The sequence below is a fragment of the Lycium barbarum genome, chromosome 12, assembly GCF_019175385.1.
Source record: "Lycium barbarum isolate Lr01 chromosome 12, ASM1917538v2, whole genome shotgun sequence".
Taxonomy (NCBI): Eukaryota; Viridiplantae; Streptophyta; class Magnoliopsida; order Solanales; family Solanaceae; genus Lycium; species Lycium barbarum.
The window spans coordinates 86,855,158-86,866,319 of NC_083348.1; the positions used below are offsets into that span (position 1 = coordinate 86,855,158).

An 11,162-nucleotide genomic window follows, 5' to 3' on the forward strand; every position below is an offset into this window, starting at 1 on the left:
AGTAGCTGTTAGGTTTTTTAGCATTTTAATATTGCAAATATCTTTCACATTTTATTCAAATTCCTCACATGTTTTGTGCCTTGCCATGCAATTTTATTTTCATTTGGGTAGCCACAAAAGTTGACCATATCTTTCACATTTTTTGTGAAAAAAAATGTGAAGACCATGGTAGCCACCATATGAACATATTTGGTCTTATTTTCACATTTGTGTTGACCATGATTTTCACATTTTTTGTTGAACATGTTTTTCACATTTTCATCCATTATAAAAGGATGAATTATGATTCACCAAGATATACATTTAAGAAAAAAAATAAGTGCAATCCTTAACTTGTGGGTGTAGAGAGGAAAAGTGAGGAAAGTGAAAAATAAAAGAGTTTATTAGTTGAAGGAAGGTGTTCTTTTGGTGGAGCTTTGGACTCAACATCTTGTCCAGAGTTCGTTGAGTTATACGACGTGTTCGGGCTGTTGTATCCTGGAGGGGACAAGTCAGAAAGATTACTACTGGACCGGTAAATTTGCTGCAGTGGGCTTGAATCTCCTTAAAGAGAGCGAGATATCCGCGCCTCAGCCATAAAAAAATTTTATTGCTTCATTGTTATTTTTCAATTGTAATTGTAATTTCACTGCAAGATCACCAACATTTTTAAGGAGATTCAAATGGCTACAATTGAAAAATCCGCGGATGTCAAAGTAGGAGATCTAAACAAGTCATTTCGGTTCAACGGTACTCACTTTAAGAGATGGAAGGGTAAAGTACTCTTCTACTTAAGTCTTCTCAATGTTTCTTATGTGTTAACTGAGAAGAATCCAAATAAAATAGACAACACGTCCATGAATGATGAAGAACTTATTTCTCTTCAAGAAAAAACTGAACAGTACGATGAAGATTCTTACAAGTGTCGGTATTATTTACTTAATTGTCTATCAGATAATTTTATGATTATTATGATAGAACTTACTCTACTGCAAAGAAAATTTGGAAAGCGTTGCAGAGTAAATATGATACCGAGGAGGCTGGAGCGAAAAAATATGCTGCTAGTAGATTTTTTCGTTTCCAAAAGGTGGATAACAAATCAGTGGTAGACCAAGCCCAGGATTTTATAATGATCGTTGGAGAGCTCAGGTCCGAGGATATAATAATTGGAGGTAACCTTATTGTTTGTGGCATAATAGATAAACTTCCACCTTCATGGAAGGAATTTCAAAAAACTATGCGCCACAAACAAAAGGAAACCTCTCTTGAGATGTTGATTATGCGAATCTGCATGGAGGAAGAAGCAAGGGGCCAAGATGCACTTTTGCAAACGGAAGAGAGTAACTTACAACCCGTCACAAATAAGGTAAATTTAATTACTTCAAATAATGCTGCTCCTAATGCTAACAAAAATACCTCTATGAAGCCTAAGAAGAAAATATTTAAGAAAAATAACGGTAGACCTCCCAAGAATAATAATAGTGGTATCAACCAAGCACAAAATCAACAAGCACAAAATAGAGGACCATGCTTTGTCTGTGGCAAGAGTGGGCATATTGCTCGATTTTGCAAGTTTCGGAAACGTGGTCCTACACCTCAGGCGAACGTTACCGAAGAGCCATTTGTGGCGGTGATAACAGACATAAATATGGTTGAAAATGTTGATGGATGGTGGGCTGATTCTGGTGCAAACCGTCATGTCTGCTATGACAAAGATTGGTTCAAAGTGTATACTCCATTTGAGGAGCCCAAAACCATCATGCTTGGTGATTCTCACACTACTCAAGTGCTTGGAAAGGGAGATGTCGAGTTGAGCTTTACCTCAGGAAGGGTGTTAACTCTAAAAGATGTACTTTTTACTCCTTCCATGAGAAAAAATTTGATGTCTAGTTTTCTTCTTAATAAAGCAGGCTTCAAACAGATTATTGAATCTGATCAATATGTAATAGTGAAAAAAGGTATTTTTGTGGGAAAGGGGTATGCTTGTGATGGGATGTTCAAGTTGAATGTTGAGATAAATAAAGTTACTAATTCTGTTTACATGCTTTCTTCCACTAATTTTTGGCATGCTCGTTTGTGTCATATTAATAATCGTTATGTGGGAATCATGAGTAGTTTAGGATTAATCCCAATGATTAAAAAGGATTTTGAAAAATGTGAAGCTTGTAATAAAGCCAAAATCACAAAAAGGCCTCATTTTCAAGTTGAAAGAAAAACTGAATTATTAGAGTTAATTCATACTGATATTTGTGAACTTGGAGGAATTTTAACTCGTGGAGGAAATAGATATTTTATTACTTTTATTGATGATTTTTCCAAGTATACATATGTTTTCTTGATGAAAAATAAAAGTGATGTTTTTGAAAATTTTAAAATTTATCTCCATGAAGTTGAAAATCAGTTTGGTAGAAAAATAAAAAGAATTAGAAGTGATAGAGGCCGTGAATATGAGTCTAACGAGTTCGCGAAGTTGATCTTCAGGTAAGTCACATGACTCATTAATTCTTTTGTTAGATCGTTGGGAATAATTCATGAAACTACTCCACCTTACTCTCCTGCATCTAATGGTGTAGCGGAGAGAAAAAATAGAACTTTGGTTGAGTTGACAAATGCCATGCTTATTGAGTCTAGTGCCCCTTTAAATTTTTGGAGTGAAGCTATTTTAACTGCTTGTTATGTGTTGAATCGTGTGCCTCATAAAAAGACTAAATTAACACTATTTGAGTTGTGGAGAGGTCACAAGCCAAATTTGGGATATCTAAGAGTTTGGGGTTGTCTAGCTTATGTAAGGCTAATGGATCTCAAAATAAGTAAATTGGGTAAAAAAGTTACTACTTGTGTTTTTCTTAGTTATGCTTCAAATAGTACAGCCTATAGATTTTTTAGTCTTGAAGATAATACAATAATAGAATCAGGAGATGCTATTTTTCATGAAAATAAATTTTCATTTGATTCTAAAAATAGTGGGGGTCATAGGACTAATGAAAATATTTTGTCACTACCTAGCTCTTCTACTTCTGTTTTGAAAAATAAAGAAAGTGATGATTTTAAATTAAGAAGAAGCAAAAGAGCTAGAGTAGAAAAAGATTTTGGTCCTGATTTTTATGTTTTTAATGTTGGAGATGACCCTCTCAATTTACAAGAAGTTTTATCTTCACATGATGTTATTTTTTGGAAAGAGGCTGTAAATGATGAAATGGAATCACTTATTTCCAATAAAACTTGGAAGTTAGTTGTTTTACCACCGGGTTGTAAAACAATTGGGTGTAAATGGGTCCTTAGAAAAAAGTTAAAACCGGATGACTCTGTTGATAAATATAAGGCTAGACTAGTTGCTAAATGTTTTAAACAACTAGAAGGCCTAGAATTTTTTGATACTTTTCTCCGGTAACTAGAATTACATCCATAAGGCTTTTAATTGTTATTGCTGCAATTTTTGATTTGCACATTCACCAAATGGATGTAAAAACTGCTTTTTTAAATGGGGACCTAAATGAGGAAATTTATATGGAACAACCCGAAGGTTTTATTGAAGCAGGCCAAGAGAGCAAAGTGTGTAAACTTACTAAATCCCTATATGGCTTGAAACAGACACCAAAGCAATGGCATGAGAAATTTGATTCCTGCATGATTGAAAATGGTTTTAAGACAAACGAATGTGATAAGTGCATCTATCATAAGTCTTGGAATAATTCACATGTTATTGTTTGCCTCTATGTTGATGATTTATTGATCTTTGGCTCTAACATGAATGTTATTGATGAAACTAAAAATATTCTTAGAAGCCATTTTGACATGAAAGATCTTGGTGAGGCAAATTTAATTCTTGGAATAAAAATAACTAAAACATATGATGGAATATTCCTTGACCAGTCACATTATATTGAGAAAATATTGAAAAAATATAACTTTCTTGATTGCAAGCATGTTATAACTCCTTTTGATTCAAGTGTTCACTTGTTTCCTGTTCAAAGTGACAATGATGTGATAAATCAAAAGGAATATGCTAGCTTAATTGGAAGTTTGAGATATGTGACTGATTGCACTAGGCCTGATATTGCGTATGCAGTTGGAGTACTTAGCAGGTTTACAAGCAAGCCAGGTAGTGAACATTGGCATGCCATAACGAGAGTTATGAAATATTTAGTTGGTACAAAAACCTATGGCTTGTTTTATAAAAAATATCCTGCTGTACTTGAAGGCTTTACTGATGCAGATTGGAACACTTTATCTGGTGATTCCTGTTCTACCACTGGTTATATCTTTACATTGGCATGTGGTGCTATTTGTTGGAAATCAAAAAAGCAAACTATTATTGCTAACTCTACCATGGAGGCTGAACTAATTGCTTTAGCTTCAGCTAGTGAAGAAGCGAATTGGTTAAGAGATTTATTATTTCAAATTCCTTATTTTGAAAAATCAATTCCTCCTATTTTAATTCATTGTGATAGCACCGCTGCAATTGGTAGAGTTCAAAACCGTTATTATAACGGTAAATCCAGATCTATAAGGAGAAAACACAGTACTGTGAGATCATATTTGACAAGTGGTACCATTAATGTTGATTATGTCAAATCTTGTGATAATCTTGCAGATCCACTAACCAAGGCCTTGGCAAGAGAAAAGGTCTGGAGCACATCGAGGGGGATGGGATTGAAGCCTATAAATTCATGAGTCGTATATGAGGAAACCCAACCTGGGGACTAGAGATCCTATAACCAGGTTCAATGGAAAAAACGAATCATATGATGACTTGTTGAGAAAAATGCACTATTTTATTTATTCCCTCCCTATGATGTAAGTGCATTATTCTGTAACAATTTGTGGAGGTTGAGTTTATAAACTCTTAATGAAACTTTGTAGCTCGTATGAGTGGGGTGTTAAGTTACAGAAGCACTCTTGACAGATTTCACCTATGTGAGTGTGGAAGTAGGCCGCTTTCTATGAGAATTGGGCTCGTTCTCAAAAGCACTCATGAAAACCGGGATAGCACAAGGCCGTAATGTGCTGGCTATTAAAGCTCATGTCAACACCTTGATTATTATGTGTAAGCGGTAATTCTTTATTTCCCTAAAGCAGTCATAGTTCAAGTCTGAGACCACTACGGCTCTGGAGTAAAGATTATTGTTTTACTAAGTGGAGGTTCAATGCAGAGCACACCTTCATTATGCATATTAATCTACCTTCAGCTGATAAACTCTCTTATGTTAATATTAAAATGAGTGGGGGATTGTTAGGTTTTTTAGCATTTTAATATTGCAAATATCTTTCACATTTTGTTCAAATTCCTCACATGTTTTGTGCCTTGCCATGCAATTTTATTTTCATTTGGGTAGCCACAAAAGTTGACCATATCTTTCACATTTTTTGTGAAAAAAAATGTGAAGACCATGGTAGCCACCATATGAACATATTTGGTCTTATTTTCACATTTGTGTTGACCATGATTTTCACATTTTTTGTTGAACATGTTTTTCACATTTTCATCCATTATAAAAGGATGAATTATGATTCACCAAGATATACATTTAAGAAAAAAAATAAGTTCAATCCTTAACTTGTGGGTGTAGAGAGGAAAAGTGAGGAAAGTGAAAAATAAAAGAGTTTATTAGTTGAAGGAAGGTGTTCTTTTGGTGGAGCTTTGGACTCAACATCTTGTCCAGAGTTCGTTGAGTTATACGACGTGTTCGGGCTGTTGTATCCTGGAGGGGACAAGTCAGAAATATTACTGTTGGACCGGTAAATTTGCTGCAGTGGGCTTGAATCTCCTTAAAGAGAGCGAGATATTTGTGCCTCAGCCATAAAAAAATTTTATTGCTTCATTGTTATTTTTCAATTGTAATTGTAATTTCACTGCAAGATCACCAACAGTAGCATACTCCCAATTAGTTATAGCGCTTACGCTTATTTGGATCATTTACTCTTACTTTTTGATGTTCCCGAGGTAAAACCACATATCTGACATATTGCAATTTTTTTTTTTTACAACTTCCATACATGTGAATTGTGATGCTATGTTTACCTCGTCCTTTTCTTAGTATACTTGATCGTCATGCTTTCTGAAACGGGAAGGTCTTATCACTTATGAACGACATAGCAAAATATCTCTAGTTGTTTTAGAACTATGAACGATTTTCTCTTTGCAAAGTATTAAAATCAGAGAGGCTCAAAATGAGAGTGGTTTTCTATCTGCAACAAAACGTTAAAACCGCAGAGCGTCACAAAGAGTATGGCTTTGTTAATAGACCCTTCATTGTTTGATGGTTGGTATAGTTTAATTTAGGGGTGTCAAATGGGCAGGTTGGGCTGAAAGTGGCCCAATCAAAATGGGTTGAAGTGATAAATGGGTTGGGCTACCATTGACCAAAAGCTACTTGAGCTGAAATGGGCTAAAATGGATTGGGAAATGACCCACCCAACTTGACCCAATTTTTTTGAAGGGTCTATTTTTTAGAAAAACATTTTCGTGGAAAATATTTTCTAGAAATACATTTTTTGCGAAAAATATTTTCGCGGATTTTTCGAAAATGTTTTTTAGAAAAACATTTTCTGTGGTAAATATTTTCGAGCAAAATATTTTTCGTGAAAAATATTTCCCTTCATATCAAACACACTACAAACTTATAAGATACATGATACAAGAAAAGTGTATACATAAAAAAAATAGAGGAAACTCAATCAATAAATCCAAATTTAAGTAAATTTTAAAAACGGACTAGAATTGGGCTAGTATTAGGCTAAGTTGGAGATCACTTTAAAATGGGTTATGTTAGGTTGGACTCAAGATAATTTCACATTGGACTGATCTTAGCCCAACCCATAAAATTTTGGGCGGGTTGGGCGAGCAATTACGTTTTGGGCTAAATTTGACACCCCTCTTTAATCATGTTTTTGCGCGGATTGCCCTTCTTTTGGGGTGGTCTTTAAATTTTGCACCTCATATTTGTGGTCTTTAAATTATGCCCCTCATATTGCTGGTCTTTAATTTTTGCCCTTCGCATTGCAACTCTGAGCATTCACGCAGAAATCATGAGGTTCTGAGTTCGAACCCCCGCTCAAGCATAAATTTTAAAAAAAAATTGCAAGGTAAGGTTTGGGTCGCGTGTATGCCGGACCCGGCATAAACTTGTGAAGGAATTACCAAAGTTAAGCCGGACCTGGCATACTTATGCCAAGTCTGCCCATAAGGCATAAGTATGTCGGGTCCGGCATAACTTTGGTAATTCCTTTACAAGTGTATGCCGGTGGGGGCATAACGAAATTTAAACTCTGCCTTGCGAATTTTTTTTAAAATTTTGACTGTGTGGGGGTTCGAACCTGGAACCCACGGGGTTTAGCCGAAGGACAAATTTAAAGATTTCAAATATGAAGGGCAAAATTTAAAACCACCCCAAAAGAAGGGCAATTCGCCTCTTTAATCGTTAGTTTTGTAGGTAATTAGTAGTCCTCGTGAAAAAAACGTCTTACACTATATATTACTTGTGGCATGTGTGCTGGAAGGCAACAAAAAGCTCGACCCTTTACTCTCAATTCCCTCCCCTCTCCCCAGAACCCTTAGAGACGTGTTTACTGTTTGTTAAAAACAAAAGATGGTTTAAATTTGAGTTGACAATAGTTTATCACAGAACAAGTTAAGTTCCTACCCCGCCCCCTTCAGGCTTCATCGGTGCGTTAACACACACAGTTTATTTGCAACTGATAAGTTCCATCCAGCTCCGAGGTTAAATGGAGCATTGTACCTCAAAAAAGAAGCGGCAAAACAACCAAAGGCAGCAGCAACCACTTGAGGAACGAGTTTCAACCAATTATCAAATGAAATAAAACCCTTGTGAATTGGAAAGGCTATAAGTTACAGAATTGCTTTCGAGAGAGCTGTAATTGAACAAACACAACGAAAGAAAATACTCTGTCCTCCGGCTAGAAGATGCTATACCATATTACAATACACCATAACATAGCCCCACTCTCTCTAATGAGCAAACTGGTATGCTGCAAGTTACGTCTTTTGGGCAGGCCTCACTAGTCCCAACCCGCTTCCACTCCCCAAGTGCTTGAAGTCTTTTGCTTCAAGATTATCTCCATGGGCAGCAAACCCTGTTCCTCCCTTTTTCACGTTCACCAGATTTCTATCTTTACATGGTTTGTCACAGACCACGCAAACCTTGTCAACAGCCACAAATTTCTCTGCACATTTCTTGCAGAAGACATGTCCACAAGTGTTAAGTGCTACAAGTGACAAAGTATTGGTTAGTGTGACCTTGCAACTGGGACATATGAAGCTCTTGTCAAGAGACTTGTGTTTCTTCTGTGCACTGGTATCTTCAGTAAAGTTTATAGGAAAAAGGTTTTTCATCTTAATATTTTCCTTCCCTTCAGGACAAGTTGTGCATGTGGATGGGGCTTCCACTTTAGCAGGTGCATCTGGTGTTGCAGAGGGCAGCCAAAATGCTTTCATGGTTCTAAGTGCTTCCTCCTCATAAGAAGTGGCCTTCACGCTGTTGGCCCCATGGAATCCATTCTTGTCTCTGTTGTAGTTCTTATCGCTGTACTGCGGAACTGGACCATGATTTTGTTGATCAAATGCTTCAAGCTCCCTGGCTTTCTGCAGCATCAACGTCTCCTCTTCCTCTTCTTTTTCTTGCTTCTGCTGACCAGAATGAGCAGCTAACTTTCTGCAAGGCAAACAGCTTCTCAAATAAAATTTCTCGAAGGATTAATTATGTTACCAAATCCCCATCCCCTTCCACTCCTCACTGCCCTTTTTCTCTTTTTCCAGAAAAATGCAGGCTTGAGGCAAGGTTAGCAGATGTATTGGTGAATAACTCCTTTGTAGGTAGAATGTCGACAAATGTTTTGTTAATAGAAGCAACTAGCAACATACATTGCGACTTAACAATAAGTAACTATATCCTCAGAGAGGCTGTAGTATTCCACTATTCAGTATGAAGACCTCCTTTAGTTAGTCTAACTAATATTCCCTTCATACATCCTTTTATGGGACACAATAATTGGACTTGGAGATTGGAAATAATTTTGATTTGCATAGTATCATCATAACAACACAAGGCAACATTAAAGTGGCTCGTGAAAAAATGTCAGTGTTATCCTCTTTCTTTTTTTTTTTTTTTTCAACTTGCATATTTGTATTGGACAGAGATGAGCTTAAGAGGAGTGACATGGACCGTGAGGATTCATATAGTCAGCCCCCTTGCTTGGGATTGAGTCATAGTTGTTGTACTTGCATATTAGTATAATGGCAATAGTAAAGAATAGCATTAAAAAAGAAGCTGAAAACTGACAGTACCTTTCTTAAAACTAACCATGTCATAAGTGTAGGACTCTAGCCTTATAAGAACAACCGAACACTAGTATTTTCTGTGTTAACGATGGGACAACTAGTATAGCTTGCAAGTCATGCATCCTGTTCATAAGTTCTGGTGTATATTTGCATCTGAACCAAAATCCAATAAATAATATGGCGTGTTCAAAAGTCAATTCCAACCACAACATAGAATAACATATATAAGATAAAGTCCTCTTCAAGATACACTGCATCATAAGCACTAGCCTACAACCTCTCAGACATCAGACAATTCCATCTAATCCTAACTAGACTTGCATTAAGGACATTAAAAAAAGGAGCAAAAAAAGGAGCTTCTTAAACAATGAGTTATTCTTTCTTTTGGTGTCACAGATGAAGGCACTAGCTATAGCCATCGTACTCTGAACAACATCACACCCACTGTAATCCCACAAATGGGGTGTGGGAAGGTTAGGATGTACGCAGACGTTATCCCTACCTTTGAGGGGTAGAGAGGTTTCTTTCCGATAGACCCTCGGCTCAAGAGAAAACATGACAAAGAAGGTCAGACAAGAATTGACGAAAGGACCATCGTACTCTCGTAGTTGCTAATTTTGGAAACATACTGCAGTATCCTTCCGAACTATGAGCCTCACCACGTTAGAAAGATATATCATAAGTTCCTCTTACCAATCTAGACAGAAAATTTAACTTAACTTAAACTCAACCTCCACATATCACTATATAGTCAGTTTCTCTTAGCCGAAATAATTTTTTTTTTTTTAAATCATAGCTGAAATAGTATTCACAAGCACAATTTTACTAACCACAGTATCTCAACAAGGGTAAACCAAGACATATTTCAGACCAAATACACCTAAAGCATAAGAAAAACTAGGAAAATTAAGTATAACAATCTTTTTCAAATCTACAAAGACCAAAATTAAGAGAAAGGTGGGGAAAAGAAAAAAAGAGGCACCTTTGGATATCCTTTTTTTGGGACAAAAGGCATTCAAGAATACATTCTTTGCAAAAGATATGTCCTTTCTGGCAACACAATGGATCAATGAAGGGTTTTAAGCAAAGAGAACAAGCATCGAAGGGCTTAATAGAGTCTTTTCCAAGCCTCTCCTTCTGTGTTCCGTACCCTAACTTTCGCTTCTCATCGTATGTGAAGAAAGCGAGATCGTTGTTGTTCTTTGAGTGTCTCTGCGGCATCTTGATAAAACCCTAATTTGATTCACCTGAATTTTGGGGGAAGAAAAGGAACAAAAACCTAGGATTAAATTAACTGGATTATCCAATCGGGTCAGTAGCAGTTGTCGGGTTTCCTAAGGGGATTTATAAACTGACTGTCGGTATTGGTACACGTGGCTGCTCTTTTTCCTTCTTTTTGAGAATCTCTTTCCTCATTCATTTATGTCTTTCTTTTTTCCTTTGATTTTTTAATTTTTTTTAGCTTAATGTATATGTTTAATTTTTTTGGCTTAATACATATGTGGCTCCAAACTTGCACCTTTTTTTCATTTTGGCATTTAAACTAAGTCTTGTTTCTATTGAATCTCTGAACTCATCTTCAAGTGTGTCTATCAAATACAATCCGACTTATATAGCATATATGGTGAGTTTTTTCGGTCTTGCGCGTGAATGTCAATCGCATCCTACCTGAAAATTTCAACCAATTAAAACCCCCACACATTTTAATTATACACATCAGATATTAAGCTTCGTAAAAATCCTTTTAAATTATTTCCCATATTATTCTCCTTTTCAATTTCTGCTTCTAACAAAAATCACAAGCCCAAAGATAACTAGTGGAAGTGTTAATGAGGAAAAAAGGTTACTTTTGGGACCAAAAACAAAAGGTACTTTTGTGGCTAGA

The 11,162-nt window shown here is 36.2% G+C and overlaps 1 protein-coding gene across 1 annotated transcript; it reads right to left on the bottom strand.

Annotated features, from left to right (window-relative positions):
* Positions 1 to 7,774: 7,774 nt before the first annotated feature.
* Positions 7,775 to 10,597, bottom strand: LOC132621451 (E3 ubiquitin-protein ligase CSU1). The gene is made up of 2 exons (XM_060335725.1): positions 10,260 to 10,597; positions 7,775 to 8,651 (listed from the first exon to the last, which is right to left on the bottom strand). The coding sequence occupies exons 1-2, from the start codon at positions 10,496 to 10,498 to the stop codon at positions 7,976 to 7,978; spliced, it is 915 nt and encodes a 304-aa protein (XP_060191708.1). The 5' UTR covers positions 10,499 to 10,597; the 3' UTR covers positions 7,775 to 7,975.
* Between the last annotated feature and the right edge of the window lie 565 nt (positions 10,598 to 11,162).